Source organism: Dipodomys spectabilis, unplaced genomic scaffold, assembly GCF_019054845.1.
Source record: "Dipodomys spectabilis isolate Male_0828 unplaced genomic scaffold, ASM1905484v1 ptg000095l, whole genome shotgun sequence".
Classification (NCBI taxonomy): Eukaryota; Metazoa; Chordata; class Mammalia; order Rodentia; family Heteromyidae; genus Dipodomys; species Dipodomys spectabilis.
In genome coordinates this window covers 42381220-42407431 of record NW_024870772.1, presented here as the reverse complement: position 1 = coordinate 42407431, position 26212 = coordinate 42381220, and the positions used below count along the sequence as shown (strand labels likewise).

At 39.6% G+C, this 26212-nt stretch overlaps 1 protein-coding gene across 1 annotated transcript in view; it reads left to right on the top strand.

Moving 5' to 3' along the window:
• The window catches only part of LOC122112508 (phosphatidylinositol 3,4,5-trisphosphate 3-phosphatase TPTE2-like), a 98272-nt gene that overhangs the window by 60538 nt on the left and 11522 nt on the right, over positions 1–26212 (top strand). Inside the window, exons 21-31 of the mRNA XM_042685305.1 lie at positions 629–790; positions 2857–2976; positions 4540–4642; positions 4783–4846; positions 6228–6292; positions 9703–9763; positions 11004–11085; positions 11183–11271; positions 16609–16670; positions 19363–19443; positions 25224–25329. Coding sequence (XP_042541239.1) covers positions 629–790; positions 2857–2976; positions 4540–4642; positions 4783–4846; positions 6228–6292; positions 9703–9763; positions 11004–11085; positions 11183–11271; positions 16609–16670; positions 19363–19443; positions 25224–25329 — 995 coding nt within the window. The remainder of the gene's footprint in view (positions 1–628; positions 791–2856; positions 2977–4539; positions 4643–4782; positions 4847–6227; positions 6293–9702; positions 9764–11003; positions 11086–11182; positions 11272–16608; positions 16671–19362; positions 19444–25223; positions 25330–26212) is intronic.

Genomic DNA, 26212 nt, shown 5'->3' with positions numbered 1-26212 from the left:
AAAATACTCCATTTGTTCCTTCTTAATAGAATCTTATTTTGAAAAATTGGCTTAAGGTAGACATTTAAACTTGCAAAAAAGTGACATTTGTCTAAGTAATAGTATATTGACACACATTTTCTATTTATGCAAATAAAAATAATAAAGTAGGCATTATAAGGTTTTGTAAGCATGGAGTGCATTCTATCAAGCACCTTATACATGTAATTACTCAATTCTGGAGACGTGTTACTTAGGCTACTTCTCTACATGAGAGAATGATTTATACTATGACTCATAGTTCTTTAACTTTAATAATATTTTGAGTTACAATTGTAACAAAATACTTCAAAATCTATTCAATTTATCTTTATAAAAGAAAAATCTTTCCAGTCAAAGTGGACCTGGTGTTTTAGTAGTATTGGGGCCCTTGTGCTTGCTGCGCAGGCACACCCGGCTTGTGTTGTTCTGATGTACCTACATAATTGGTTTGGTGGGAATGTCATTCACTTCTATTGGGTAAAAATGGAGTCATGTTTTGAGATCCTACTACACTATAATTTTTCCTACCACTGACATTTTCATATCTGATGAAAGGCTTTAATGAATGTTTTACTAAGAAGAAAAACCCTCATTGTCTTTATTTCAGAATATTTGGAATTTTGCTGTTTATAACTGACCTAGTGTTGACAGTTGTGGATATTTTAGTTCCTCAGAGTGAAAATTATATTCCATATGAATACAGAGTGACATCATTATCAATTAGCCTATTTTTCCTTATTGAAGTTCTCCTTCAAATATACGTAGACGGGTAAGTTTTATTCTTTTTTTGAGCCTAAGTCCACATTGTGCTGTTATGAGAAGTGTGCTAAGCTCCTGAGCCAACTAGCTCAAGCCCTTTTTTCTTTAATCATGTACATTAAACTCCTCTTAAACTCTCTATTAAACAACTTGCTTTACCTCTACAAAAAAACTGGGGAGCCTAAGATAATTAGCATGTCTACACAACCAGATGTGCAACTCTTAATCAAAATAATTCTTAATCAAAATAATTGAAGCCAGGCACCGGTGGCTCATGCCTGTAAACCTAGGACTCAGGAGGCTGAGATCTGAGGTTCACAGTTCAAAGCCAGCCCAGGCAGAAAACCAATGAATCACTAGAAAACCAAAGAGCTTCTGTGGCTCAAGCAGTAGAGTGCTCACCTTGAGCTGAAGAGTGCAGAGACAGCACTCAGGCCCACAGTAAAAACCCCATGACCTACCAATAATAATAATAATAATTCTTGAAGTTATGGGCCACAGATAAAGGTCAGTCCAAACCCAATTTTTCATTGACTGGATTAAATTATTTTTATATTACAGCTGACACTCCCACAATGTATTCTTAGAATACATCCACTGCTTAAAGGGATTTCAGAAAAGGGCTTGGCAGAGTATGGGAAGGGATGGGAAGGGGAAACAAAGAGGAGGCACCAATGCTTGAAAAGAAAAGTACTCGTTATCTTGCTCATATAATTGTAACTCCTCTGTACAATAATATATATATAATAAAATATATATGTAATAAAAAAGAAGTAAAAAATAGAAAAGGGCTAGGCAATTAATGTGTTGACATATATGCTAAGAAGAGGAACATGTATGTGAAGTCTAAGTATTAGTACTTTTATTATGACTTGAATCTCAACTAAGATTTGATGGTATGGGCTGGGAAGGTGGCTCAGTGATAGAGCACTTGCCTTGCATGCATGAGACCCTGGGTTCGATTCCTCAACACCACATAAGCAAAAAAGAAAAAAGCCGGAAGTGGTACTTTGTCTCAAGTGGTAGAGCGCTAGCCTTGAGCTGAAGAGCCGAGGGACAGCGCCCAGGCCCAGAGTTCAAGCCCCACGACTGGACCCCTCCCCCCCCCCCAAAAAAAAGATTTGATGGTATATGAAATACTAGATACTAGATCATAAATAGCCATTCATTCAAATGGTCATTCAAACAAAAACTTTTGATGAGGTCTGGAGGTGATGTGAGGAATGCTTATCTCATTAGTGAAATGTAGTAGGAAGAAAGTGATGTTTTTCTTTTTCATCTTGCTGGTTTTCTGAGAAGGTGGGTGGGTCAGACAAGCCTTGCAGCTGGGCTGCTATGGGAGTCAGGGACTGGATCTCCTGGCCTCCCTTTCTCCAGAGCACTTCAGAAGGCAGTTTGTGTTCTTTCCTGATGACTTTTTATCCTCCTTCTTTTGAGCTTAGGAGAGTTTACTGCTAGGTTAGTGAGAGCCTGAAAAAGGTTTTCCTTTCCCAAAAGCCTAGTCCTCACCTCTGCAGAAGCCAATGTTGGAAAGGAGCATGTGGTGGATAGAAGTCTGTCTTTGTCCCAGGAAGGAATCAGCAGCCCCTTGGGATTCCAGTGTGGGTTCAAAATAGCACTTCCTACCCCTCTCTCATAAGCTCCTCGTACATTCTTAGTCCATTTCTCTAAGGATGTGACCTACTGAGCTGCTTGTTTAAGAGCTATACACTACCAGTTTTCTTCTCCCATCTACATTGGGGAAGGCAGTGCATGCCTCTTGCCAAGCAGTTTGGTTATATCTCTTATTTACTAAGTTTAAATTGCAGTCTTATCTGCAAATATGTAATTTTGCACATGTGATAGATACAAATATTAAATAGTAAAGTTAATAAAATTTTAAATTAGTTCTAAAGTTAATTTAATATATAGTAATTGTAAATTTACTACTTGAGAACTTTCCTTAATACTGTATTTTCCCCTAGTCTAGTCTAGACAATGCATTTTAAATAATCCATTAAAGTACAATTTCAAATGAAGACAAATCAAATAACTTGTGCTCCTCTTGAAGGTAATCATTTTTATTATCTTTTACAGGAAAAAGCATTATTTTTCTGATACATTTAACATCTTAGACACACTGATCGTTGGTGTCACTTTCTGCATTGATATTACATATATGTTTCTGGATTTTAAAATTTTTAAAGACATGTCACGGTATGAAATATGACCTATCTGTAGTTTTCTTTTATCCATTCTTTTATTTTTTTCATATTCTATGGCTTGAATCTTGTATAGTGAACTGACGCTGTTTAGCTTCTGTACCAAATAAGCTTTTCGAAGATAAAATATTTAGGAATGGTGACATGGATTGATTAATAAAGTGCTTATTTAGCAAGTACAAAGACCTAAGTACAAATCCCAGTACCACAAAAAAGAAGAAAGAAAAAAATGAAAATATTGTTACATTTTCATATCTTGAACACTACAAGATGATGGCCTTTAAGGCCAGTAAAAAGTATATATATTTACATATGCTTACTTGGATACAGGAAATGGAACATCTAATGAAGAAATTTTAATTTTGTAATATTTTGAACTTCTCCCTAAATCTCCATTTGAAGTCCTACCAATCTAGGTTTTTTCCTATAATCATAACAGTATTGAGCCTGTGTAAAGTCTGAGTGACTCCAGTCATAATTCTCTAAAAAAAACCCAGCAAATAGAAGCCAAGAAAGTGACATGCACTACAACCCAGTGGAAAAATTTTGCAATGTCATTTTGGTAGAAATGGAGAATGTTAAGGCAAAGTTAAAGCAGTAAGGGATTAGAAAGTATAATGTGTATGAAGGCTTTGTGTCTGTGTATGTGTCTCTCTATCTCTGTCTATATCTCTATCTCCAAATGAATGTAGATGCTAGGGGCTTTTAGGTGCATTTATTAGAAGTCAAATAAGTAGATTCTTCCTTACCTTCATTTCCCAGGGCTTCAGTTTGGTTCCCAAGTAAATGTATAATGTGGTAGACTTTTGGAGCTTGAAAATCACCCCAGTCAATATAGTCCTCCAATAGGCAACCTTACCCTCACTTGAGAACTTGCTATCATGCAAGAAAACACCTCAGGCTCCCCCTAGACTTGCAGCTTGTGTTTAACAACTTCGTCCAGATGACTTGTTTTTACATATCCACACCAGCAGTTCTCTGCTATGGTGTTTCTGATGGGAGGAGAATCACCAGCCAGTAAGTTTGGGAGGTAGTCTAGTCTGTTGCCTGCCTGATAAGCCCATAGTGGATATAGTGAACCCCCGTTACCAAAAAGAGTAACACTCATGGACAAAACCCTGTTCATTTGGGGAGCAAATGAAAAGTACTGCCCTTAAACCAAAATGTTTAGTCTACCGATTCTAATAAACATATTTCTCAACCTTATCATTATTGACATTTTAGATTAGATAATTATTTACTGGGGCAAGGTGGAAGGAAGGAACATTCTAAAATTCTCTCAAAATACCCATTCATTGTGGAGTGTCTAGAAGCATTTCTAGTCTCCATCACTAGATCTGACTGTGACATCCAAAAGTATATCCACATGTTACCAAATACCTTCTGGGGTTAGGGGTATAGTTGACAGATAGAACATTAGTGCAGCATGCACAAGGCCCTGGGGTTGAAGATTTAGTATACCCACTATACATTTTAATATCCACACTGATAAATTCTTTTATTTTTGAACCAAAAATGAATATTTTCAAATTTATCTCAAATTTATCTATAAATTTAGAGTGATAGCAATCTTGCGACCTCTGCAGCTCATCACGCTTTTAAGACTGCTTCATCTAGTAAATCAGAGGAGACACCTTGAAGAAGAAACTAGAAGAAGGCTGGTAAGTGGATAAAGCATGTGTTTTATCGTACCATGAAATACTTGCAGGAGTTGTAGATAGCAATATAAATTCTTTGTGTTTGATTTATATTTATAATATTTATTTACTTACTATATATATTTTCTTTTTTCAACTCCCAGATCTCAGGAGATACAGAAAGATACAGCAAGGATAGACTTGCCCTTAACTTGACCTACATCACTGGTTTGTGAAACTTAACTGTTGATTTACTATATTAATTACAGTTCTGGGTTTTGACGCTAACCTTAATTTCACATTTTCCTGGTGGGTAATATTCTTTTTTGTTTTTCCAAACCAAAGTATGTGTATCTAAGTCACATTGATTTGTTTTTGTTTTGTTTCTTTTTTGTGGTACTGGGAATGAACTCAGACCCTCGTGCTTGTTAGGGACGTGCTTTACCATTTGAGCCACACCACTAGTCCCTTTTGTTGGCTATTTTCAAGATAGGATCTTGCTTTATGCCCCAGCTGTCCTGGGCTACAGTTCTTCTACTTGTGCTTACCCACGTCACTGGGGATGATGGGGGTATACCACTGCATTAAGCCATGAATTGAGATGAAGTCTTGCCATGGTCCCCTAACCTATGCCACCTAAGTACCTAGGTTCCCAAGGTTGAGCTACCATGCCCAGCTTTTCTTTTTCTCTTTCTACTTATCTATCTTTATTATTTGCTTTCTTCCTTTTTAATTATTTCTCCTTGCTACCTCCCCTTCTTTCTTTTCTTCTTTCTTCCTCCTTCCTTCCTTCTCTTTCCTTTGTCCCTCCATCCTACTTTTGCTCTTTATCTCCCTTTCTCTCTCTGTCTTTCTTACTTGCTTGCTTGCTTGCTTTTTCCTTGCTTTCTTGCTTGCTCTCCCACCATAATCTTTCAAAGTACTCTATCTGTGATGGCATATGCTATATGTTAGGTTAACATATGGATAGATTACCTTTGGTAATCTCCTATCATTTCAAATGAAGACTTGTTGGCTGGGATGGATTTTTCAGGTGGCTCCATTGGAATTTCATTTAGACTTAATTTGGTTTGGGTACATATCTCAAGGATCCAAGAAAGACCTTTTATCTTCTTAAAACCTAGAGAATGAGGTCACTACTCTGAAGGTTTCAAGTTTTCTGAGTCAAGAGGACTAGAAAGCACTAAGCACCAATTAAACCCTAAAGAACACTATGCCAGTTTAACTAGTATTCTATTGCATAATTATTATTTTTTTGTCCATTGTGGGTCTTGAACTTGGCCCTAAGCTCTTCAGCTCAAAGCTAGCTCTCTAACACTTGAGCCACAGCGCCACTTCCGGCTTTTTCTGCTTATGTGGTGCTGAGGAATTGAACCTAGGGCCTCATGCATACAAGGTAAGCACTCTACCACTGAGCCATCTTCTCAGCCCTTCTATTGCATAATTTAATATATTATCTTGGTTATCCTAGCAATGTATCACTATTCCTGTCAGTTTCTATATCTAGTTCTGTTCTCTTTCTGAAAACAAAATTTGGTTATATGTAGAATACTTTTTATATATTTCCCATCTGTGATGACAGTTATAACATAATCATTTTGACTTTCAGAGCGTATTATTTCCATATCATTTCCTGCGTCTCTACAACAGTCACTCTATAGGAACTCCATAGAGGTAAGCATATTCATATAACCAGCAATAATTTGTCACTGAACACTGTAGACTCAAGCTTCAGATTGACCTAGAGAGGCAGTATTCACAGATTTATTCTTTCAGGTGAAAAATCTTAATAGCATGGTACCAACTTGCTTGTGTTTGTGACAAACTACTCCAAAAGTTACTTGATTTGTAACAGCTACCATTTATTTAGCTCAAGATGCTGTGGTTTGTAAATTTGGGTTGAGGTTAATGGAGTGGGCCAAATGATTAGTACAGGATTGGCTACCTCATTGGGGCTCATCTGGGCATCTCTGAGCAGCTACTGGGTCATCTGAGGAATAGAAACTGCCCATCTGGTGACAGAGTGTGACCATTGTAGATTCTTGGTAGAGTTGAACTTGTTCTACATGCTTTAAATCCCCTTTCTTTGTTGTTGTTTTTTAATGTACTATGTGATTTTTTTTTTGTTTCCTTTATATGTTCTTCTGTCTATGGTGTATCCCCTGTTGTCTCTATACTTGATTTTGGTACCCTGCATCTTGTATATACATTTGTGTAATTTGGGGGAAGGGGAAAGGGAATAACAAAACGCTGAAATAAGGACACGGGATGACCCATTGCAATAGTAATACCCACAAGACAGGATATTGAAAATGAACTTTACCAGTAAACCTGGTGGGGGGGGGGGGGAGTGTGGAGTGAGGGAGATGGGGGAAGGAAGAGATGGTGGGAAAACAACAAGGGAGTGGGTAACAATGCTCAACAAGAAATGTACTCGGGCTGGGAAGGTGGCTCAGTGGTAGAGCGCTCGCCTTGCATGCCTGAGGCCCTGGGTTCGATTCCTCAGCACCACATAAACAGAAAAAAAGCTGGAAGTAGCAGTATGGCTCAAGTGGTAGAGTGCTAGCCTTGAGCTGAAGAGCTGAGGGACAGCACCCAGGCTCAGAGTTCAGGCCCCATGACTGGACCCCCCCCCCCCCAAAAAAAAAGAAATGTACTCATTGCCTTACTCATGTAACTCTAACCACTTCGTACAGCATCTTTACAATAAAAAAAAATAAATCCCCTTTCAGCTAATTTAGATGAGAAGTATTCAAAATGTTCAAAAAATATAGCAGTGAAACATACAATTGAACAAAAGCAGAAAAATCAAATCCTTAATGTCATTGTTTATGGACATTAAGAGAAATGTAAAAGTGATTTTTTTCTTTAAAAAAAAATCCCTGAGCCAGGCGCCAGCAGCTCACACCTGTAATCTCCGGAGGCTGAGAACTGAAGATCACGGTTCAAAGCCAGCCCGGGCAGAAAAGTCCGAGAGACTCTTTTTTTAAAAATTTTTATTGTGAAAATACCGTACAGAGGGGTTACAATTACATGGGCATGGTAATGAGTACATTTCTTATCAAGCATTGTTGCCTCCTCCTTTGTTTCCCCTTTCCATCCCTTCCCATCTCCCACCCACCCCCAAGTTGTAAAGTTCCTTTTTCGACATAATGACTTGTACATCTCATTGTTGCAATGGATCCACCTGTATCCCTATTTAAATGATTTTATTGTTCTTATGAAGGTGATAAACAGAGGAAAATACAGTTACATAAGTGAGATAAAGAGTACATTTCTTTTTAAGAATGTCACCCCTTCTTTCACTTTCTCTCCCAGTTTTTCCTTCCCATCCCTACCCACAAGTTGTACAGTTCATTTTCAACATAGTGTTTGATGTTCTGCTACATTTGTTCACTCTTTGTCCTTCCATTTCTGTGCTCTCCCTGCCCTCCCAAAGACAAATGAACAGACAAACAAGACAAAAAATAAATAATGCAATAACAAAGAAAAAACCTCATCAATTTCCTGGAGTTCATTTTGATAAATATTATTTTATTGATCAGAGGCACATAAGCATTTCACCCCCAAGAGTATCCTCCATTGGTCGCATTGTGTGTAACTGCCTGGAGTACTCCCAGTGTATTTTAGATCTAGCTTCTACATATGAGAGAAAAAAAATATGCTGTTTGTCTCTTTGGCTTGACTTACCTAACTTAACATGATTGTTCTTGGTCCATCCATTTCCCTACAAAGGACATATTATTTTCTAATAGCTATGTAAAATTCCATTGTGCTTAGTTACCACATTTTTTTGATCCACTCATTTATTGTAGGGGCCGTTTCCATAACTTGGCTATTATGAATAGTGCTACAATGAACATTGATGTGCAAATGTTTTTATGATATCCTGGTTTGTGATGTTCTGGGTCACTTAAATTTCTTATTTGTGAATTTTGATCTTAGCTTTCTAAATCCACCTTAGTTCTATTTTGTTCAAGTTATCCCTTGAAACTTGGATGCATATTTATTTTTCTTGCCTCCTGTTCTGTGCAGTGTTCAGCTTTTTAACTTATTACTCTTTCCTTTGAACACTTGATGCTTTAGTTTTCTTTTTCTTAATTTCAAGCCAGCAAACACGCTCTCGTGCTAGGATACCAATATCTTAATTTTATGACAGTCACTTTCCTATTATACAAAGGTGTGTGTGTATGTATTTTACTGGATAAGTTGGCTCAAAATTCTGTTAGCTTAGAACAGTTTTAAATACTAATTATTGTTTCCTATTTTTAAAGTTATGGTTATGTATATATAAGTATACATATACCCATATATATATATGTATATATATTCATTTCTAAACAAGGAAACATAGGTCAGCTAATCTCCATATTATGATTAGCGATTTAAAATGTTGCATGCCACAATTATATTTTTTTACGCTTGTTTATCTACATAGAGCATAGGGGAACTAATAGTCAAATAGCTGTTTTAAAAACACCTATTCTGGGGGCTGGGAAGGTGGCTCAGTGGTAGAGCACTTGCCTTGCATGCTCGAGGCCCTGGGTTCGATTCCTCAGCCCCACTATAAGCAAAAAGAAAAAAGCCAGAAGTGGCGCTATGGCTCAAGTGGTAGAGTGCTAGCCTTGAGCTAAAGAGCTGAGGGACAGCGCCCAGGCCAGAGTTCAGGCCCCATGACTGGAAAAAAAAAAAAAACACCTATTCTGATATACCCACCATATGTTCCTTACTGTAAATTATTTACTTCAAAAAGACTTACTTAAGGTAGTTGACCAATTAATTTCTTTCTTAGATAACCGTAAACGATGTATATTTACGACACTAAGCACTGTGTATTTATAAATATGTGTTAAACCATGTGGATTTATATGTAGTAAATTTATAGTGTTTAAAAACATTAAACAATGTGTATTTTGGAGGCTATTTAAAAACTATCAGGAGGTTCCATTTCCTGCATGTTCCCTAGAAGGGACCAGAAAGAGACAAGTAAATAAAAATGAATAGCATTTTAGATTACTCCTACTAACTCCAAGGTTGTTCATGTGTTATGTTGGATATGTAAGATGTGTGTCTGTCTTTTTTAGGAGGTCATCCGCTTCCTCGACAACAAACACTCTAATCATTATTTAATGTGCAACCTGTGCAGTATGTATACGACTTAATATTTTTGCTACTGTAGATAGAAAATGTGTAAGAAAGTGATCCTCTTTTTTTTTTTTTTTTGTCGGTCATGGGGCCTGAACTCTGGGCCTGGGCGCTGTCCCTCAGCTCCTTAGCTCAAGGCTAGTGCTCTGCCACTTGAGCCACAGCACCACTTCCAGCTTTTTCTGCTTATGTGGTGCCGGGGAATTGAACCCAGGGCCTCATGCATGCTAGGCAAGCACTCTACCACTGAGCCACAGTCCCAGCCCTAAATGATCCCTTTTTTTATGCTTCATTTAATTGTAAATATTTAGTGATGGGAAGTTAGATCAGAAATCCTTATTTCATGCTGGTCCTGTTTGGTAGGAAAAGTTAGCTCTGTAGCACAAAGCTCCCTATGAGGGAGGTAGGCCAGTGAGACCAGAGAGGCAGAGTTATCAAGGCAGGGTTCAGGGAAGGTCTGCTTGTGCTCTTAGGCTCAGAGAAGTTTGTCTTTCATGCCAGATTGTACTGAAGACAAGTCAGCAGGTGTGTTCTCTGACCCACAGGAAGAACAAAAAGAAGCCTGTAGAAAACAGTTTCCCATTGTGTCATTCTTGATTTTGTTTTCTCTTGTCTATACATTAAATGACCATTTCCCAGGGACTGAGCATTTTAGACCTCTGCTCCATGGTACACATGTGTGATGATAGGATGAGTAGTCTGCTAGAAGGTTAAAAGTGGGGTGTAGGAAACAACAAATTGATTTTAGATTACCAGAGGTGAACAAACCACTTATCCTAGAATCCTTCCCTAAAATCCTTCACCTCTCCATTGCCTTTCTGGTCCACTGACATGCCTGCCTCCCTCTTACGTGGAGCTTGAACTCTGGGCCTGGACACTGTCCCTCAGCTCTTCAACTTAAGGCAAGCACTTCTGCCACTTGAGCCACAGCACCACTTTCAGTTTCTGGTGGTCAATTGGAGATAAGAGTCTTGCAGATGTTTCTGCCTGGAGCTGGCTTTGAACTGCGATCCTCAGATCTCAGACTCCTGAGTTTCTAGGATTACAGGCATGAGCCACCAGTGCCCTGCCCTCTTGGGAAACTTTGTGCTGTTGATCTTAAGAAGTTTTAAAGCAACAGAAGCTTCCCAGAAAGCTCCTTTTGCAGAAAAATGGGAATTACCAACAGAAAATTTCAGCTTTATTCCCAACTTTTGCATTATTGGGCGTAGAGATATGACATGTATATTATTTCTTGTAGGCGAGGAGTCTTTTGACCCGCAGCACACTCATGACCGAATGCGCTGGATTAAGATCGAAGATCCCTTTGTCCCTACCCTTGAGTAAGTTTTGTGCCACACTGTCAGAAGAGTACTAAATTCATTGGGCTTGAATATTTGGAACTATTTTTTAATCAACTATACTTCTATGTGAAATCAGGGAGATGATTCTGTTATCCAAAGAAGTCATTGACTGGTTGGCCATGGATGCTCAGAATGTCATTGTGATTCACTGTAAAGGAGGCAAAGGTAATAATGCTTTTCTTTCTGTTCCCTTTTTCCAAAGCTGATCAAAAATAAATATCAAAGGACTAACAGAGGATTCATGCTGCTATTCAGCAGTACTAATGTTGCTAACATTTTAAATATTGGTTTTAAGGCTTAAGGAAGGAAGGAGAAAAAGGAAATAGAGAAGAGAAAGGATGAAGAAAGGGAAAGAATAATGAAGGAAGGAGCTAAAGAAGGTTGAGTGTATCTTTCTCCAATTACTGATGATTTAGGTTTCTTCATTTTTGATTTTCCAGTTTATGTGTCAAAATGTAAAGGGTATTTAACTGCAGAATGTTAGAGCACTTTTCTTTTATTTCAGGATATTTTTTTCCTTTTTAACTGATAAAATTGTACATATTTATATAATATACAACATGATAGTTTTATATTGGTATACATTGGTGGAATAGCTAAATCAAGTTACTTAAAAAGTACATTACCTTACCAACTTGTACTTTCTCATTGTGCTTTTAACTTGCTCTTCCCTAATGACTAGTGACATTGAGCATTGTTTCATGGCCATTGTTTATTGTCCACTTGCACATTGTCTTTTGAGAAATGTCTTTCCAAGTCCTTTGTCCCACCCTTAACAACCCTTTTGATCCTTGGGGGTTTTGAGGTGAATTTTGTTTGTTTTGTTGGCATTACTATAGTTTGAGCCCACAGCCTCACCCTTCCTACTGCCCTCTACCACTTGAGCCACACATACTACTTTTCCTCTTTTTGCTTTAGTTATTATACACATAGGGACTCACTTTTCTGGTTACCTATAGGCAGGCCTATACTGTGATCTTCCTACTTTATATTTTTCCACATACATGGGATAATGAACACACACTGCGGTGCTCAACTTTTTACTTGAGATGAAATCTTGCCACATTCTTCCTCATTGCTAGTTTGCTAGTTCCTGAACAGCTAGGATTACAGTGTGAGACACCATGCTTGGCTTTCTGATTTGTTTTGTTTTTTGAGATAGTCTTCCTAGGTAGCCCAGGCTAGTCTCAAACTTGTGATCCTCCTGCCTCAGCTTCCTGGGTGCTGCAATTACAGACATGGCAACCCCACATATCTCTTTGCCCATTTTTAGAAAAGGTGAATTTATTTTCTTGCTACTGTGTTAAGTTTCTTAAATCTTTTTGGATATTCCGTAGGTCATGTTTTTACTCCGTTGATTATAAACTTCCTTATGCAGGAGCATTTTGCTTTTATCTCATGTGTTTATTTTTTGCTTTTATTGCCTCTCCTTTTCAATGTATGTGCAAAAACAAATTGACTCAGACCAATATTACAAAGTACAGTTTCACAGTATTTTCTTCTAGTAGCTTTGGAGTTGCAGGTCTAATGTTTAAGTCTCTAATCATTTGGAGTTGTTGTGTATTCAGTGATTAAGATATGGTCCAATTTCATATTTGTGCTCATGTATTTTCACTTGTTCCAGTATCATTTATTTCTCATTATGTGTTTTTGGCACCTTTCTCCAAGATCAGTTAATCCAAGATTTATGAATTTATTTCCTGGCTGTCATTGGTCTACATTTCTTTTTGTTCCAGTAGAATTTAAGAGTATTCTTAAACTTTGTGATAAACTTTTAAGGACAGAACCCAGCAGAGATTTTTTTTCAATTACACAGGAATCTTTAGAGCATGAAGAAATGAAGTTGATTTGGCAAGGAGTAAATAATTGTATTCTACTTATTATTTGTTAATTGGTAGTATTTTAAATTAAGCCAATTTAAGTGCCTATAGATTTTCTTTCATTTAGCTTTGGGCTTGGAATGATTGTCTCCTGCATATTTTACAACTTTTGATAAAAATAAACAATTACATTTTGGTGGGCTATAAACCAGACTTTCTCATTGGATTTTAAATGTAACAGTAAAAATGGTCATCTACTTCAGTAGAGTCAAGTTATTGCCCATTAGTTAACAAGCAGGTTTGGGTTCATAGGTAGAAATATTTTGAATCTGGCAATTTACAAGCCCATGGCAAATGAAACTATTGCTATGGCTTGGATCTTTTTTTTTTTTTTTTTTGTCAGCCATGGGGCTTGAACTCAGGGCTTGGGCACTATCCCTCAGCTCTTCAGCTCAAGGTGAGCACTCTACCGCTTGAGCCACAGCACCACTTCCAGTTTTCTAGTGCTTTATTGGGAGAGAAGAGTCTCACAGACTTTCCTGCCTGGGCTGGTTTTGAACCACGATCCTCAGATCTCAGCCTCCTGAGTAGCTAGGATTACAGGTGTGAGCCACCGCTGGCTTGGATCTTGAATGTCTCTAAAAGGCCTATGCATTAAAGTTTGGCCCTCAGCCCATGGAACTGATGGAATTTTTAAAAGATGGGGCCTAAAAGAATAAAAATTGTTTTAGATATTTTTAAAAACATGAATGGATTTTGACTTCTATGAGAATCTTTTCCTGAGTCTTTGAGATGGTAATGTTATTTTCCATTTTATTAGTGTAATTAGTTGCATTAATTACCAAGTGATGAAGCAACTTGTCTTTCTAAACACAGTGTCATTATACTATATTAACTTGATCAATTGCTGGATTCCTGTTGTTAATATTTTGTTTAGGATTTTTGAATCCAAGGCATAAGTAAGATTGGCTATAATTTTTCCTTTCTAATAATAATCTTTTTCAGTTCCAACTTCATAAAGGCACATTCAGTTACTTTTACTTTTTATATTCTGAGTGAATCTGCATAAATTAGCATTACGCTTTCCCTAACTATGTGAAAATTAACTAGTGAAGTTATCTTGTAATTTGAAGTTAACTTGTAAGAGTTACAAAGTAGATCTATGTTTAGTTTTTTGAAGAAGGTCCATATTGATTTCCATAGTGGATGTCCTACTTTATACCCCACCAACACTATATGAGGGTTCCTTCTCACCCCTCTTTTGCATCCTTGTCAGCCTTTGTGTTGTTTTCTTTTTTATATATTTTTTATTGTAAAGATACTACATAGGGGTTATAGTTACATGAGTAAGATAATGAGTACATTTCCTATTGAGCATTGTTACCCCCACACACACTTTTGTTTTTACCCCGACCATCCCTTTGTGTTGTTTTCTTATGATTGCCAATCTGCTTTGGGTGTGGTGCAATTTTGTGTACATTTTATTTGTATTTTCTTTATTGCTAAGGAAGTTGAACATTTCTTCATATATCTATTAGCCATTTGTATTTCTTGTTTTGAGAACAGTTTGAGTCTGTCAACATGACAGACATCTCACTTGGCATCAAGATTTTTTTTTTATTTGACTGTGGAAGTCTCAGCCAGACACTGGTGACTCATAATTATAATTGTTGCTAATATGTCAGCTAACTTATAGCTGACAGTTGTTGATCATGTTCAGCAGCAGTCCAGTCCAGAGATTCTTGTATGTAACCAACAAAAAGCTTGAAGTAGAGAATGGCTCAAGTGGTAAAGTACCCTCTAGGAGCAGAAGAAGCCAAGAGAGATCATGAGTTCTAGCCCCAGTACCAACACACACACACACACACACACACACAGAATCTCTTAAACTTGTAGAAACTCAGTTTTTTCTTCCTAATGCAAAGGTATCTTTCTCACAAACATGTAAAAATTCATTATGAGTCAATAAATAAATGTTAGTTTCTATCTTGTGTCTATTTATCTTTGTTATGTCAAATGACCAAATACTATATAAATCTGAAAATGTCAAGCTGAACAGAATTTTAATTTTCTGAAGACTAAGTTGAGTGTTTCAGGAAGATTCCATCTATTATGCAGCTAAATTCAATTCAAGCAAGACCACTAGAAAATATTGGAGGAAAGCTCCTAGTAAGAAAAATCTAGAAGGGTTCTATATCTTGATTTCTCTGACCAATTGGAAATGACAGGTTGTTAATGATACAGCAGGCATTTCCAGCTGGAAGAACTCATTGTCTGAGAGGTTTAGTGATGATTGCACTTCCCAAATGATTATGCTTCCCTTCCGTACTCAGTTCCAGTGTGCTATGGATCCCGGGCTAAGGAGAAGGAGATGGTCTTGGTGTCATCAGTTGAAAGTCATCGTGTGGATGACAGCACACATAACTGTGTGTCAAGAGGCAATAATAATGGAGAGTCTGATTTTCTAAACTATGCATTGAATGCATAAATCACAAAGCACCTGTTGCACCAGTAAGAATGGTTTCTTTGAGGGAAGAGGTTTCCATTGTTGTGGAGCCAGCCTTCAGATAAAATGCTGCAAAATAAGGGCTGCAGGGAGATTTTTTTTTTTAAGCTGGGTTTTTGTTCCTCAAATCTTTCCAATGAAGCCGTGGTTCTCAGTTCTCTTCCCCCCCTACCGCCCCTCCCCCGTGGCCCCGATCAAGATGGAAGCCCGTGGGAGAAGGGTCCGCGCATGGCAGCCCTCCCCCGGCCCAGACCTGAATTGGGACAGGGGCTGGGCGGAAGGCGCTGTGAGGCGGTGTGACAGATCGGTGTGGAGAGCCGGCTGGCGTCGCCTTTGCCCAGGCCGGCTTCACACACCTGGATCCAGGGTGGTTCGCAGCGTGGGAAGGAGGGAGGCCCGTGTGCGCTGGGCGTGTGGGGTCGCCGGGCCCGACGCTCGCTGTCTATCTTTTTACTTGAACCCAGAGGCTTAGTGAAGGAATAGGCATGCTGTGTGGCTTTGGGACAGCCGGACGCGGGATCTCGGTGGAAAACTGCGCAGGGTTGGACAGAGCCATGCCCAGCTCCTCTCCTGGCTTGCACTGTTCAGGTGGTGGATCAGGCTGGGGGGGGGGGGGGGGGGAGGATGGGGCGGGAATGTTTTTCTTAACGGTCTCTTTTGTTTGGATTTTTTTTTCTTTTTCTTTTGGTGGTTCAACTGCTGTTTTGTGTGTTGGGACCAAACAGTTGTCAAAAAAACCTCACAAGCAAGCAAAAAAAAAAAAAACAGTAACAGTCAACAACAACAACAAAAAAGAGTTTTTGATAAAATGTTAAATTGTAGTTATTAATGTCCTTAGCTTTGATCTCATGTATGAAGTAAACCTAAAACATATAAATATATATTGGCTGTCAAAAAATGTCTCTTGAACTAACTTGCATTCTTTTTTTAATGAGCACTATTCCATTTATTTATTATGCTTTTGTTTTTGAATATTTTTATTATCTTTAAGTAGTTGTACAAAGGAATTGCCATTCAACAAAGCAGTTTATGAATACAGTGCTTCTTGATCAGTGTCATCTCTTTCAATATCCTTACCCACCCCTCCCAACCTTCCCCTTCCCTCACTTTTCTTAGGTTTTAGGTTATGTGTTGAATTTTTCCCCCCATTTAATAAAACACTAACTTCTTTTCTAGGGAGAACAGAGACAATGATTTACACTTGCCTTATTGCAACTGGAATGGTTTTAACCACGAAGGTAAGAAAGATGTTACTATACTCTGTTGAATTTTGTGGTTCTGAAACATTCCTTGTAGAAAGTTCTTAGATCATGGTGCTTAAGTGAAAAATCTGGATTTGTGCTGCCTTGTTTAATATGCAGTTAGTAACTGGCCTGTGTCCTTGTTCTGAGCCAGGACTATGGTGAGAGCAATGAGGCACAAATTGAAGGGAATACCAAAATTCACAAAATCTAAGATATACAGTGGTTTTTGTTGGTGGTGGTGGTCATGGGGCTTGAACTCTGGGCCTGGGCACTGACCCTGAGCTCTTCAGCTCAAGGCAAGTGCTCTACCACTTGAGCCACAGTGCAACTTTCAGTTTTCTGGTAATTTAGAGATCAGAGTTTCACTGACTTTACTGCCTGGAATGGCTTTGAACTGCAATCCTCACATCTCAGCCTCCTGAGTAGATAGGATTACAGGTGTGAGCTACCAGCACCCGCATTTTTAAAGTACATGTTTATTATCCCTAAGTAGTTGTACAAAAGAGTTTTCAATCAACAAAGCAGTTTATGACCACAAAGCATCTTGATCAGCATCACCCTTTCACCATTATCCTCATCCTTCCCAATCCCCCTTTCTCTCAATTTACTTAATTTTGTAAGATATGCATTGAGTTTTTAACTGTATAATACAATACTTAAAAAATAGGAATCAAGGAAAAGGTGGGCATTGGTGACTCACTGTAATCTTAGCTATTTGGGAGTCTGAGAAGAGGAAGGTTGTGGCTTGGACAAAATAGGTCATGAGACCAGTTCTCAAGTCACAGTGGGTACAGTGGCATGCACCTTTTTTCACTCCATGCTATCTGAGAAGTTGAGAATGAGAGGATCACATATCCAAGCCAGCCTGGGCAGAAAAATCCACAAGACTCCAGCTCCACAGAGGGAAGCCTGATATGATGGTGAAGAACTGTCATCTCATGATGATGGAGAAACCTGTAGTAGGCAGATTATGGCTCAGGTGCATGCCTGAATGGAAAGCAAGCACTGATCCTAAAATTGACCAGCAAAAAGAAAGGGTTGAGAGCATGATTTAGCAGAATCATAGCAGCCTAGCAAGCATGAGAGTTCAAAACCCAGCATTAGAGTCCAATTTCTTTTGTGTGTGTGTGTGTGTGTGTGTGTAGTGCTGGGGTTTGAACTCAGGACTTCTGCTTGCTAGGCAGGGGCGCTCTCACTGAGCCATATCTCCAGCTCCAGCCCTTTTCTACACTGGCTGTTTTGAGATAGGGTCTCACTAACAACTGGCCAAGTTCTTGGCCATGCTTATTTTAGGCTTTCTGTCCTAGCTGAGACAACAGGTATGTGCCACTATGTCCTGCCACCATGCCTAGCTTCTTTTGAGTCAGGAGTCTAGAAGACATTTTTCTAAGGCTGGCCTCAAGCCATGATCCTCCAGTCTTCAGCCTTCTAAGCAGGAGGATTGCAGGTGTGGGCACTAGCATGTAGCAGATATCCATAGGGGCAGAATGAAGGTAAAGCCAGTGAAGCAAAGTTATACAAAAGCAAAATAACCTTGGTTGGGTGTGGTAGTGCAGGCTGTGATCCCAACACTGAAGAGGCAGAGACAGGAAAGAATCAGGAGTAGAGTTCAGGCTGGTCTACACAAAGAGAAAACAAAACCCTCAGTAATCAGATGCTTTTGTAACCTCCCCAATACTGTGACTTCTTCTTTCCTCAGAATAAGATCAAAGTTAGGCAAGTTTTCCAAAGGACTTTATCCTTTGAATTGCTAAATCGATAAAAGTTACTGCTTTTCAACTCAGAACAAAGTTGGTCTTCTATTTTTTTTTATTATCCCTGATAGCCAATTTCTGGGGGATGTGTGGCCTTGGGAAATTTCTACAGAGACACAGTGGGCAGCTGTACCTTGTAAAGTACCACACAGTCCTATGACATGATCTTGCCAGGAAGTTTCCACCTGCAGGATATACCCCAAACCCAGCTCCACTCACTTCTGGGCCTACAGTCTAGAGAAGAGAAGGCTTAGGTTTTGCACCATGTCCAGTTCTGTAGTCCCACCCTTCTGCTTTCCTAACTTGAGTGACACAGGTTTGTTTCCCATGGTCCCTGGGGGCGGTGGCCAATACCATATCTGCCCACAGGCTGGGCTGATTGGACCAATACCTGGAGCAAGGGCCTGAGATAAGAAAAAAGAAAATGAGTGCTCTAGGACAATGCTTTCCAAACTGTAGCCAGTGAGTTGTAAAATCAACTTACTAGATTGTGACCCACATTTTTAATAGGAAGGAATGGAGCAGCATAGAAAATATGAAAAGGGAATTATTGGGTTTCTTTGGCTTGTTTTGTGGTGTGTGTGTGTGTGTGTGTGTGTGTGTGTGTGTGTGTGTGTCTTAGGTTTAGTACTGTGGATCATAGTTCCAAAAACACGACGTCTGCCCAATGCTGCAGGCTATGTTCCCCATGGCTGCTGTACTGCAGGTCACTTGGTTGTCTTTTGACTTTTCTTCTCATTTGTAACATGGAAGGTAAGAAGAAGTGTTGGATCAGGTGATTTCTAATGGCATTCCAGTTCTAAAGTCCCATGTCTGTGAGCCTTAAACAAGACAAGTCCTTGACGTGGTTTTGTTCGTCTTGTTTTGAGTAGCTCTGCCCAAAGACTGCTGATGTGAAGGTAAACTGTGGTTGTATTTTCCCTTTTCTGTAGGAAACTATTGATCACTCTGGAGAACAAAGATTTGATACGACTTACACGAATGAATTTCAAAAGATTGCACTTCCATCACAAGTAAGTGTTCTCTTTTGAAAGGGGGTTCTTTGTTTGGTTTTGTTTTTGTGGGAAGTGGTTAGTGGCATCATTAATTTGGTTGCATTTGAAACCCTTCTCTAACACTCAGGGGGCAGCACTTGTGCCTTGTAGCAGTTTCCTGATCCCTTCCAACTCCCAAACCCTTGCCTCTGGGCTGCCTGGGTTGGCTTCTTCCGAGAGAATCCCGATTTCCATTTGACATCTCCCCTCCCTAGCAGGAAGGCCAATGCCTAAGGTTTTCCTGGCTCCTGGAGATTCTCTCAAATTGACTGGCTGTTGATTTCTCTGGAAAGAGGAATTGATCTTTAACAAACTGCTGCTAAGACAATGAGCAACCCTCCTCCCCCCCCACCAAAGTTGTAAAGTTCGTTTTCAAATAATGACTTGTACATCTCATTGTTGCAGTGCGTCCACCTGTATCCCTATTTAAACAATTTGTTTTTTCCCTTCCCCTCCACAAATTATTACAACATCAAATACAATGAAAGCAGGGGTTATACCGTGGGGGAGGGACATACAAAGCAACAAAGAAATAATCTTATAAATGTGTTAGAAACACTTGCATGAAATAAAAAAAAAAAAAACATTTGAATACATATCTTAGGGTTCATTTCCCTAACATCAACTTAACTGACCTTTTCTGCATGACTCAGACATATACTAGTTATTGCAAATAAAGGAAACCATGGGACCTATGTTTCTTTGGGCCTGGGTTACTTCACTTAATATAATTTTTTCCAGGTCTTTCCATTTCCTAACAAATGGTGCAATGTCATTCTTTCTGATGGAGGTATAGAATTCCACTGTGTATATATACCACGTTTTCTTTTTTTTTTTTTTGGGGGGGGGGGGTTCCGGTCGTGGGGCCTGAACTCTGGGCCTGGGCGCTGTTCCTCAGCTCTTCAGCTCAAGGCTAGCGTTCTACAACTTGAGCCACAGCACCACTTCCAGCTTTTTTCTTTTTGCTTATGTGGTGCTGAGGAATCGAACCCAGGGCCTCAAGCATGCAAGGCAAGCGCTCTACCACTGAGCCACCTTCCCAGCATATACCACATTTCCTTGATCCATTCATCTACTGAGAGGCATCTGGGTTGGTTCCATATCTTAGCTATGGTAAAAAAAAAAAAAAAAAAAAAGGCTGCAATAAACATAGTTTTGCTGGTAGCTTTAGTGTGGTCTTGTTTGTGAACATTTGGGTAAATGCCCAAAAGTGGGATTGCTGGGTCATAGGGGAGCTCTATGTGGAGTCCTTTGAGGAACCTCCATACTACTTTCCAAAGTGGTTGAACAGTTTACACTCCCACCAACAATGCAGTAAGGTTCCCTTCTCTCCACATCCCCTCCAGCATCTGTTGTTATTAGAGTTGTTGATTATAGCCATTCTAACTGGTGGTATCTCAATGTTTGAGGGAGAGTTTTACTTCTTCTTTCCCTGTTTGGATCCCTTTTATGTTTGCAGCTTGTCTTATTGCTGTAGCTAGCCATTCTAATACTAGATTGAAGAGAAGTGAAGAGAGTGGACATCCTTGTCTCGTTCCTGAGTTAGAGGAAATGGCTTTAGTTTTTCACCATTAAGTATAATGCTGGCTGTAAGTTTGTCATATACAGCCTTTATTGTATTGAAGAATGTTCCATGGATTCCTAATTTTTCCAGAACCTTCATCCTAAAGGGGTGTTGGATCTTGTCAAATGCTTTTTCTGCATCTATTGAGATAACCATGTGGTTCTTATCCTTGCTCCTGTTGATGTAATGAATTATATTGATTTGTGTATATTGACCAGCTTTGCATCCCTGAAATGAATCCTGTTTGATCGTGGTGTATGATTTTTTGGATGAATTGTTGAAGTTGATTGGCCAGAATTTTGTTGAGAAGTTTTGCATCTATGTTCATCAAAGAAATGGGTCTATAGTTCTCTTTCTTTGATGAGTCCCTGCCTGGTTTGGGGATGAGGGTTATGCTTCATAGAATGAGTTCAGTAGTGAACTTTTTCTTTCAACTTCATTGAAGTGGTGGAGGAGTATTGGTGTAAGCTCTGCTTTGAAGGCCTTGTAGAATTCTACTGTAAATCATCTGGTCCTGGGCTTTTCTTAGATGGGAGGTCTCTTATTGCTGTTTCTATTTCAATGCTTGATATGGGCCTGTTAAGATGGTTTAACTAATCTTGGTTTAGTTTTGGCATGTCAGTATTTGCTAGGAAAAGGTCCATTTCTGCCAAGTTCTCAAATGTCCTAGCGTAAAGTTTTGAGAAGTATTCCCTTATAATGTTCTGAATCTTGGTTGTTTCTGTGGTGATGTTTCCATTCTCATGTCTGAGTTTATTTATTTGGGTGCATTCTCTTCTTTTTCTGATAAGATTTGCTAAGGGTCTGTCAATTTTGTTAATTTTTTCAAAGAACCAACTCTTTGTTTTGTTGATTCTTTCTATGGTTTTTTTTGATTCTAAGTCATTTAATTCTGATTTAATTTTAATTATTTCTTTCCTTCTACTGGATTGGGGTTTATTTTGCTGCTCTTTTTCAAGGAGGCTCAGATGTTTCATTAAATTGTTGGTTTCAGATTTCTCCAATTTGTTGATGTAGGAACTCAGAGCTATCAACTTGCCCCTGAGTACTGCCTTTGCTGTGTCCCAGAGGAGCTGGTAATTTGTGTGTTCATTTTTGTTAAATATCATGAACATTTGAATTTCCTTTCTAATCTCTTCCATGACCCACTGGTGATTCAGCAGTGTGTTGTTCAGCCTCCATGTGTTACAGGCTTTTCTTTGGTGGCTTTTGGTGTTGAGTTCTAATTTTATACCCTTGTGGTCTGAGAGAATACAAAGTATAACTTCAATGTTTCTGAATTTGGACAAGTTTGCTTTGTGGCCTAAAACACACATGAGTCTTTTAAGAGCACATTTCATATCCAAACCCAAGCACACAAAGATGGAATCATATAGTATATTCCTCATTCTTCATCTCAACCCATATGTAATCATTCCTTCCCTCCCCACTCCCCTCAAACCCTGGATGCCCTTTCCTACTCTTTCTTTCCTAAGCCAGGATTGCTGTGAAAGGAATTCCAGTCATCAGATTCTTCTATCTCGTTAGTAGTTTGGGATGACACCCAACATATGCACTCTTAAAAAAAAAGAAAGAAAGAAAGAAAAAGAAGAACATCTATTCAGGCCCTGGTAGCTCACATCTGTAATCATACATAATCAGAAGGCTGAGACCAGAGGATTGGGGTTTGAAGCCAGACAGGGCAAGTCTGTGAGACTCTTATCTCCAATTAAGCACCAAACATCTGGGATTGGAACTGTGACTCAATTGGTAGAGCACTAGCCTTGAGCAAAAACAAAACAAAACAACTGCTGGTTGCCAGTGGCAGTAATCCTAGCTACTCAGGAGGGTAAGACTTGAGGATTACATATAAGAGCCAGCCCAGGCAGGAAATTGTGACACTTTTATCTCCAATTAAACACCAAAAACCAACATGTGGAGCTGTGTATCAAATGGTACTATTGACCACAAGAGCTCAAAGACAGTTCCCAGGGCCAGCATTGCCGCCCACCAAAAAACTCCACCAAAAATCCCCACCTGATATTATTGACTAAACCCCAAAATATTATATTTCAATAATATTAGTTTCTAATTAGTGTGTAATTTCCCATAATTGTCTAAAATCTCCTTTCACTTTAGTTCTTTTCAATCAAGTACTAAAGACTATATATTTCAGTCATTACCACAACTCTTCAGTTAAAGTTCATTGGTTTCTCACTTCTTTTCTTATTTCTCATAATTTTTACTGAAGAAACCAAAGTGTTTATTTCAGACAGTTTATATTCCAAATTTGGGTAGATCATCTAAGGGCTTCCTATTCCTTATCTTGCTTAATCTTGTCAACAACTCTGAATGGGCACTTTGTGTAAATCGGGAAGTTGAAGTTTAGAGAAATTAATGTTTTGAAACAAGCACCCAAATCCAGATGTGTTGGCATATCCCAGCCCATCACTTCCTATGCATGCAGTGCCTTGTCTGTGTTTCTCTTCAGACTGTGTGGCAGCCAGTGGGGGATTCCTAGCTGTGGATGTGGCTGTGAAAGCCAAGTTTTCTTCCAGAGAAATACTGGAGTTGAACAGCAGCTCGGCCTTATAGCAGAAGACTGTATAACTACTGGTCTCCAGATTGAACAGCTTTATCCACAGATAGGTTTTCCCTTTGTCCACTGTTTGTCACCACACCCACACCCACACACAAACTAGGTACTCGTAGAAGGCTAAACATAACACATGAACTTAGCAAAGTCCATTTCTAATCATGCCATTTCCATGCTCACATCCACAATGCCTTCCTGCTGTAACCAACTAAATGCTCTAAGCTGAACCCCTGAGGTCTTCTACAATGTGATGTTTCCAGTCCTTTCTCCCACTCTGCGCATTTATACATCCTATACTTGACCACAAGAGATTTGCTGTTTCCCAGCATGTCAACACTTCATACTCCCCAGGTCTTTGTTCACATGGGCCCCTCCCCAGCCCGAAGTAGTGTCCCACCATTTCAGACCTTACAGCCCTTTGAGGGTTTGTTAGGAACTATGACATTTATTCTGTGGCTATGTCAAGTGCAATGTATGAGGATGTGGTGGCAGGAGCCAAGGGGGATGTTCCCTGGGTCTCCTGTGGAGGTCTGCAGACATCTCCCCTTCCTCACTCCTGCAGTCTTGCGGTTTCCCTGACTTCAGTCCATACCTGGCATACCATGGATGATGACAGCTCTGCTGATTTGTTGGGAAAACAAGGCAGGGCAGAGAGGCTGCAGGACCCAGTCCCCTCTGCTAGGTCCTTCTTACACACTGCCACATTCTGCCCTTCTTTGTGGCCCTTCCTCTTGCCACCTGAGACTTAAGAACTTTCAGGTGCCTTCCTCACTACTGACCTTCCCTTTTTGCCCGTACTGGACTTGAACTCAAGGACCTGGTGCTCAGTAGGCTTTCCCTGCTTATAACTGACACTCTACCAGTTGAGCCAAACCTCTAGCCCGACTTTTTGCTGATTCATTGGAGATAGATTCTCCAGACTTCAGTCCCACTGGCTCAGCCTCTGCCTCAGCCTCCTGAGTAGCTAGGATTACAGCTATGGGCCACAGGTACCCAGCACACTGCTTGTACTAATTGGAGATGTGATAGTTAATGTTGTCAGCCCTTCCCATTTGGCTCAGTGCCAGAACTCTTCAGTTCTTCAGAGAGAGGTCCCAGGAAAGCCCCTGTGAGCAACTTTCCCTAGAGAAGGAATGTGAGACTTAGAGAATTCCAGGGTTTCCTTACAAAAACAAATTTGGGAAAAGGGCAGATGAAGAAACTCTAGCTCTTAGAGACATCCAGAAATGACCTATAATTATCTACTGCACCTAGTGGAGGTCTCTTTTTCCCCTGATGAAGAACCATCCATTAAACCACAGTCCTTCCTTTAACTCATTACAGCAGCTTCTGCCATAGCAGTATTAGCCCCTTAGTTGTCCTTAGTTGTCATTAGCAAGCCATAGGCAGGACTTACTTCTTCCATGTTCCTCCCTGCAGGTCTGAGGTCAGTGCTTTTTCCCATGGTAGATAATTAGTCTTGAGGTAAATACATAAGAATATTAAAGAATATTAATTATATAATGGAACACAATAAATGTTTGCTTAATTTCTTCCTGCTTTTAAGCTGAAAAAGAGAGATTAGGATACTGACTCTAAACTTGCATTCTCACTAAAATTGGGACTTCTGTTGCTTTACAGCATCGTTATGTGGAATATTTCAAAATTGTAAAAAATGTGTTTCACGGGAATTTACCACCAAAGAGAAAGATTAAAATTGAAAGAATTGTAGTCCATTCGCTTCACGGTAAGTGCTTTGGAATTGAAGGATGGGACCTGAGGACGAGTGCTCCCATTCTTTGAGAGGGTTTTGCTCGCGGTTATGTATGTAGATCATCATAACTCCTAGCTGTCTTAAGTTTCCCCACACATGAACTCCTCTCTGGAGCTACCCACTGGGCAGGCGATTCATAGCCATGATAGCAAGCCTTAGATGTCTCTGTCTTCCTTTGCCCATTTCTACTTGAGGGGAGAGCTCCCTCCTCTTGCCTTCTGTTCTCATGGCTACCAATCTCAGCTCAGGGTAGGCCTTTCAGGGTTGGAGCCTTTAGAGGTGAACCATGAACCATTGACACTGCTTCTTTCCCAGACCCATTTCTCCTTCATGCTCCTCTCAGCAGCAGTGTCCCTGTATCACTTTCTCATCTAGTCCTTTTTTCCTCATCTCACCAATCTTTCTTTTCCCTCTTCCCTCCTCCTCTAAGCATCACATCCCCAGCACCTGCCTTAAATACCTGATCACAAATGCTTTAGTTACTGCCAAACAACCAAGCCTCCTGACCAGGGCAGGCCTTTGCCAGTATTCAGCATGGGTGGTCAGCAAAAGAGAGAAGTAGCAAACAAACAAAAAAATGAAGCTGGGTGTTGGTAAGGCTCACACCTAAAATTCTAGCTACTCTTGAGGATGTGCTCTAGAGAATCAGTTTGAAGCCAGCCCAGGCAGAGACTCACAGAGTCTCCATCTGCAACATAACCAGAGAATATAGGGTTGGAGTTCAAACTATTGTGCCAGGAAAGAAAAAAGCTGAACACAGTTTTGAAACATAGAAATAGGTATTACAGGGGCTGGGAAGGTGGCTCAGTAGTAGAGCACTTGCCTTGCATACATGAGGCCCTGGGTTCGATTCCTC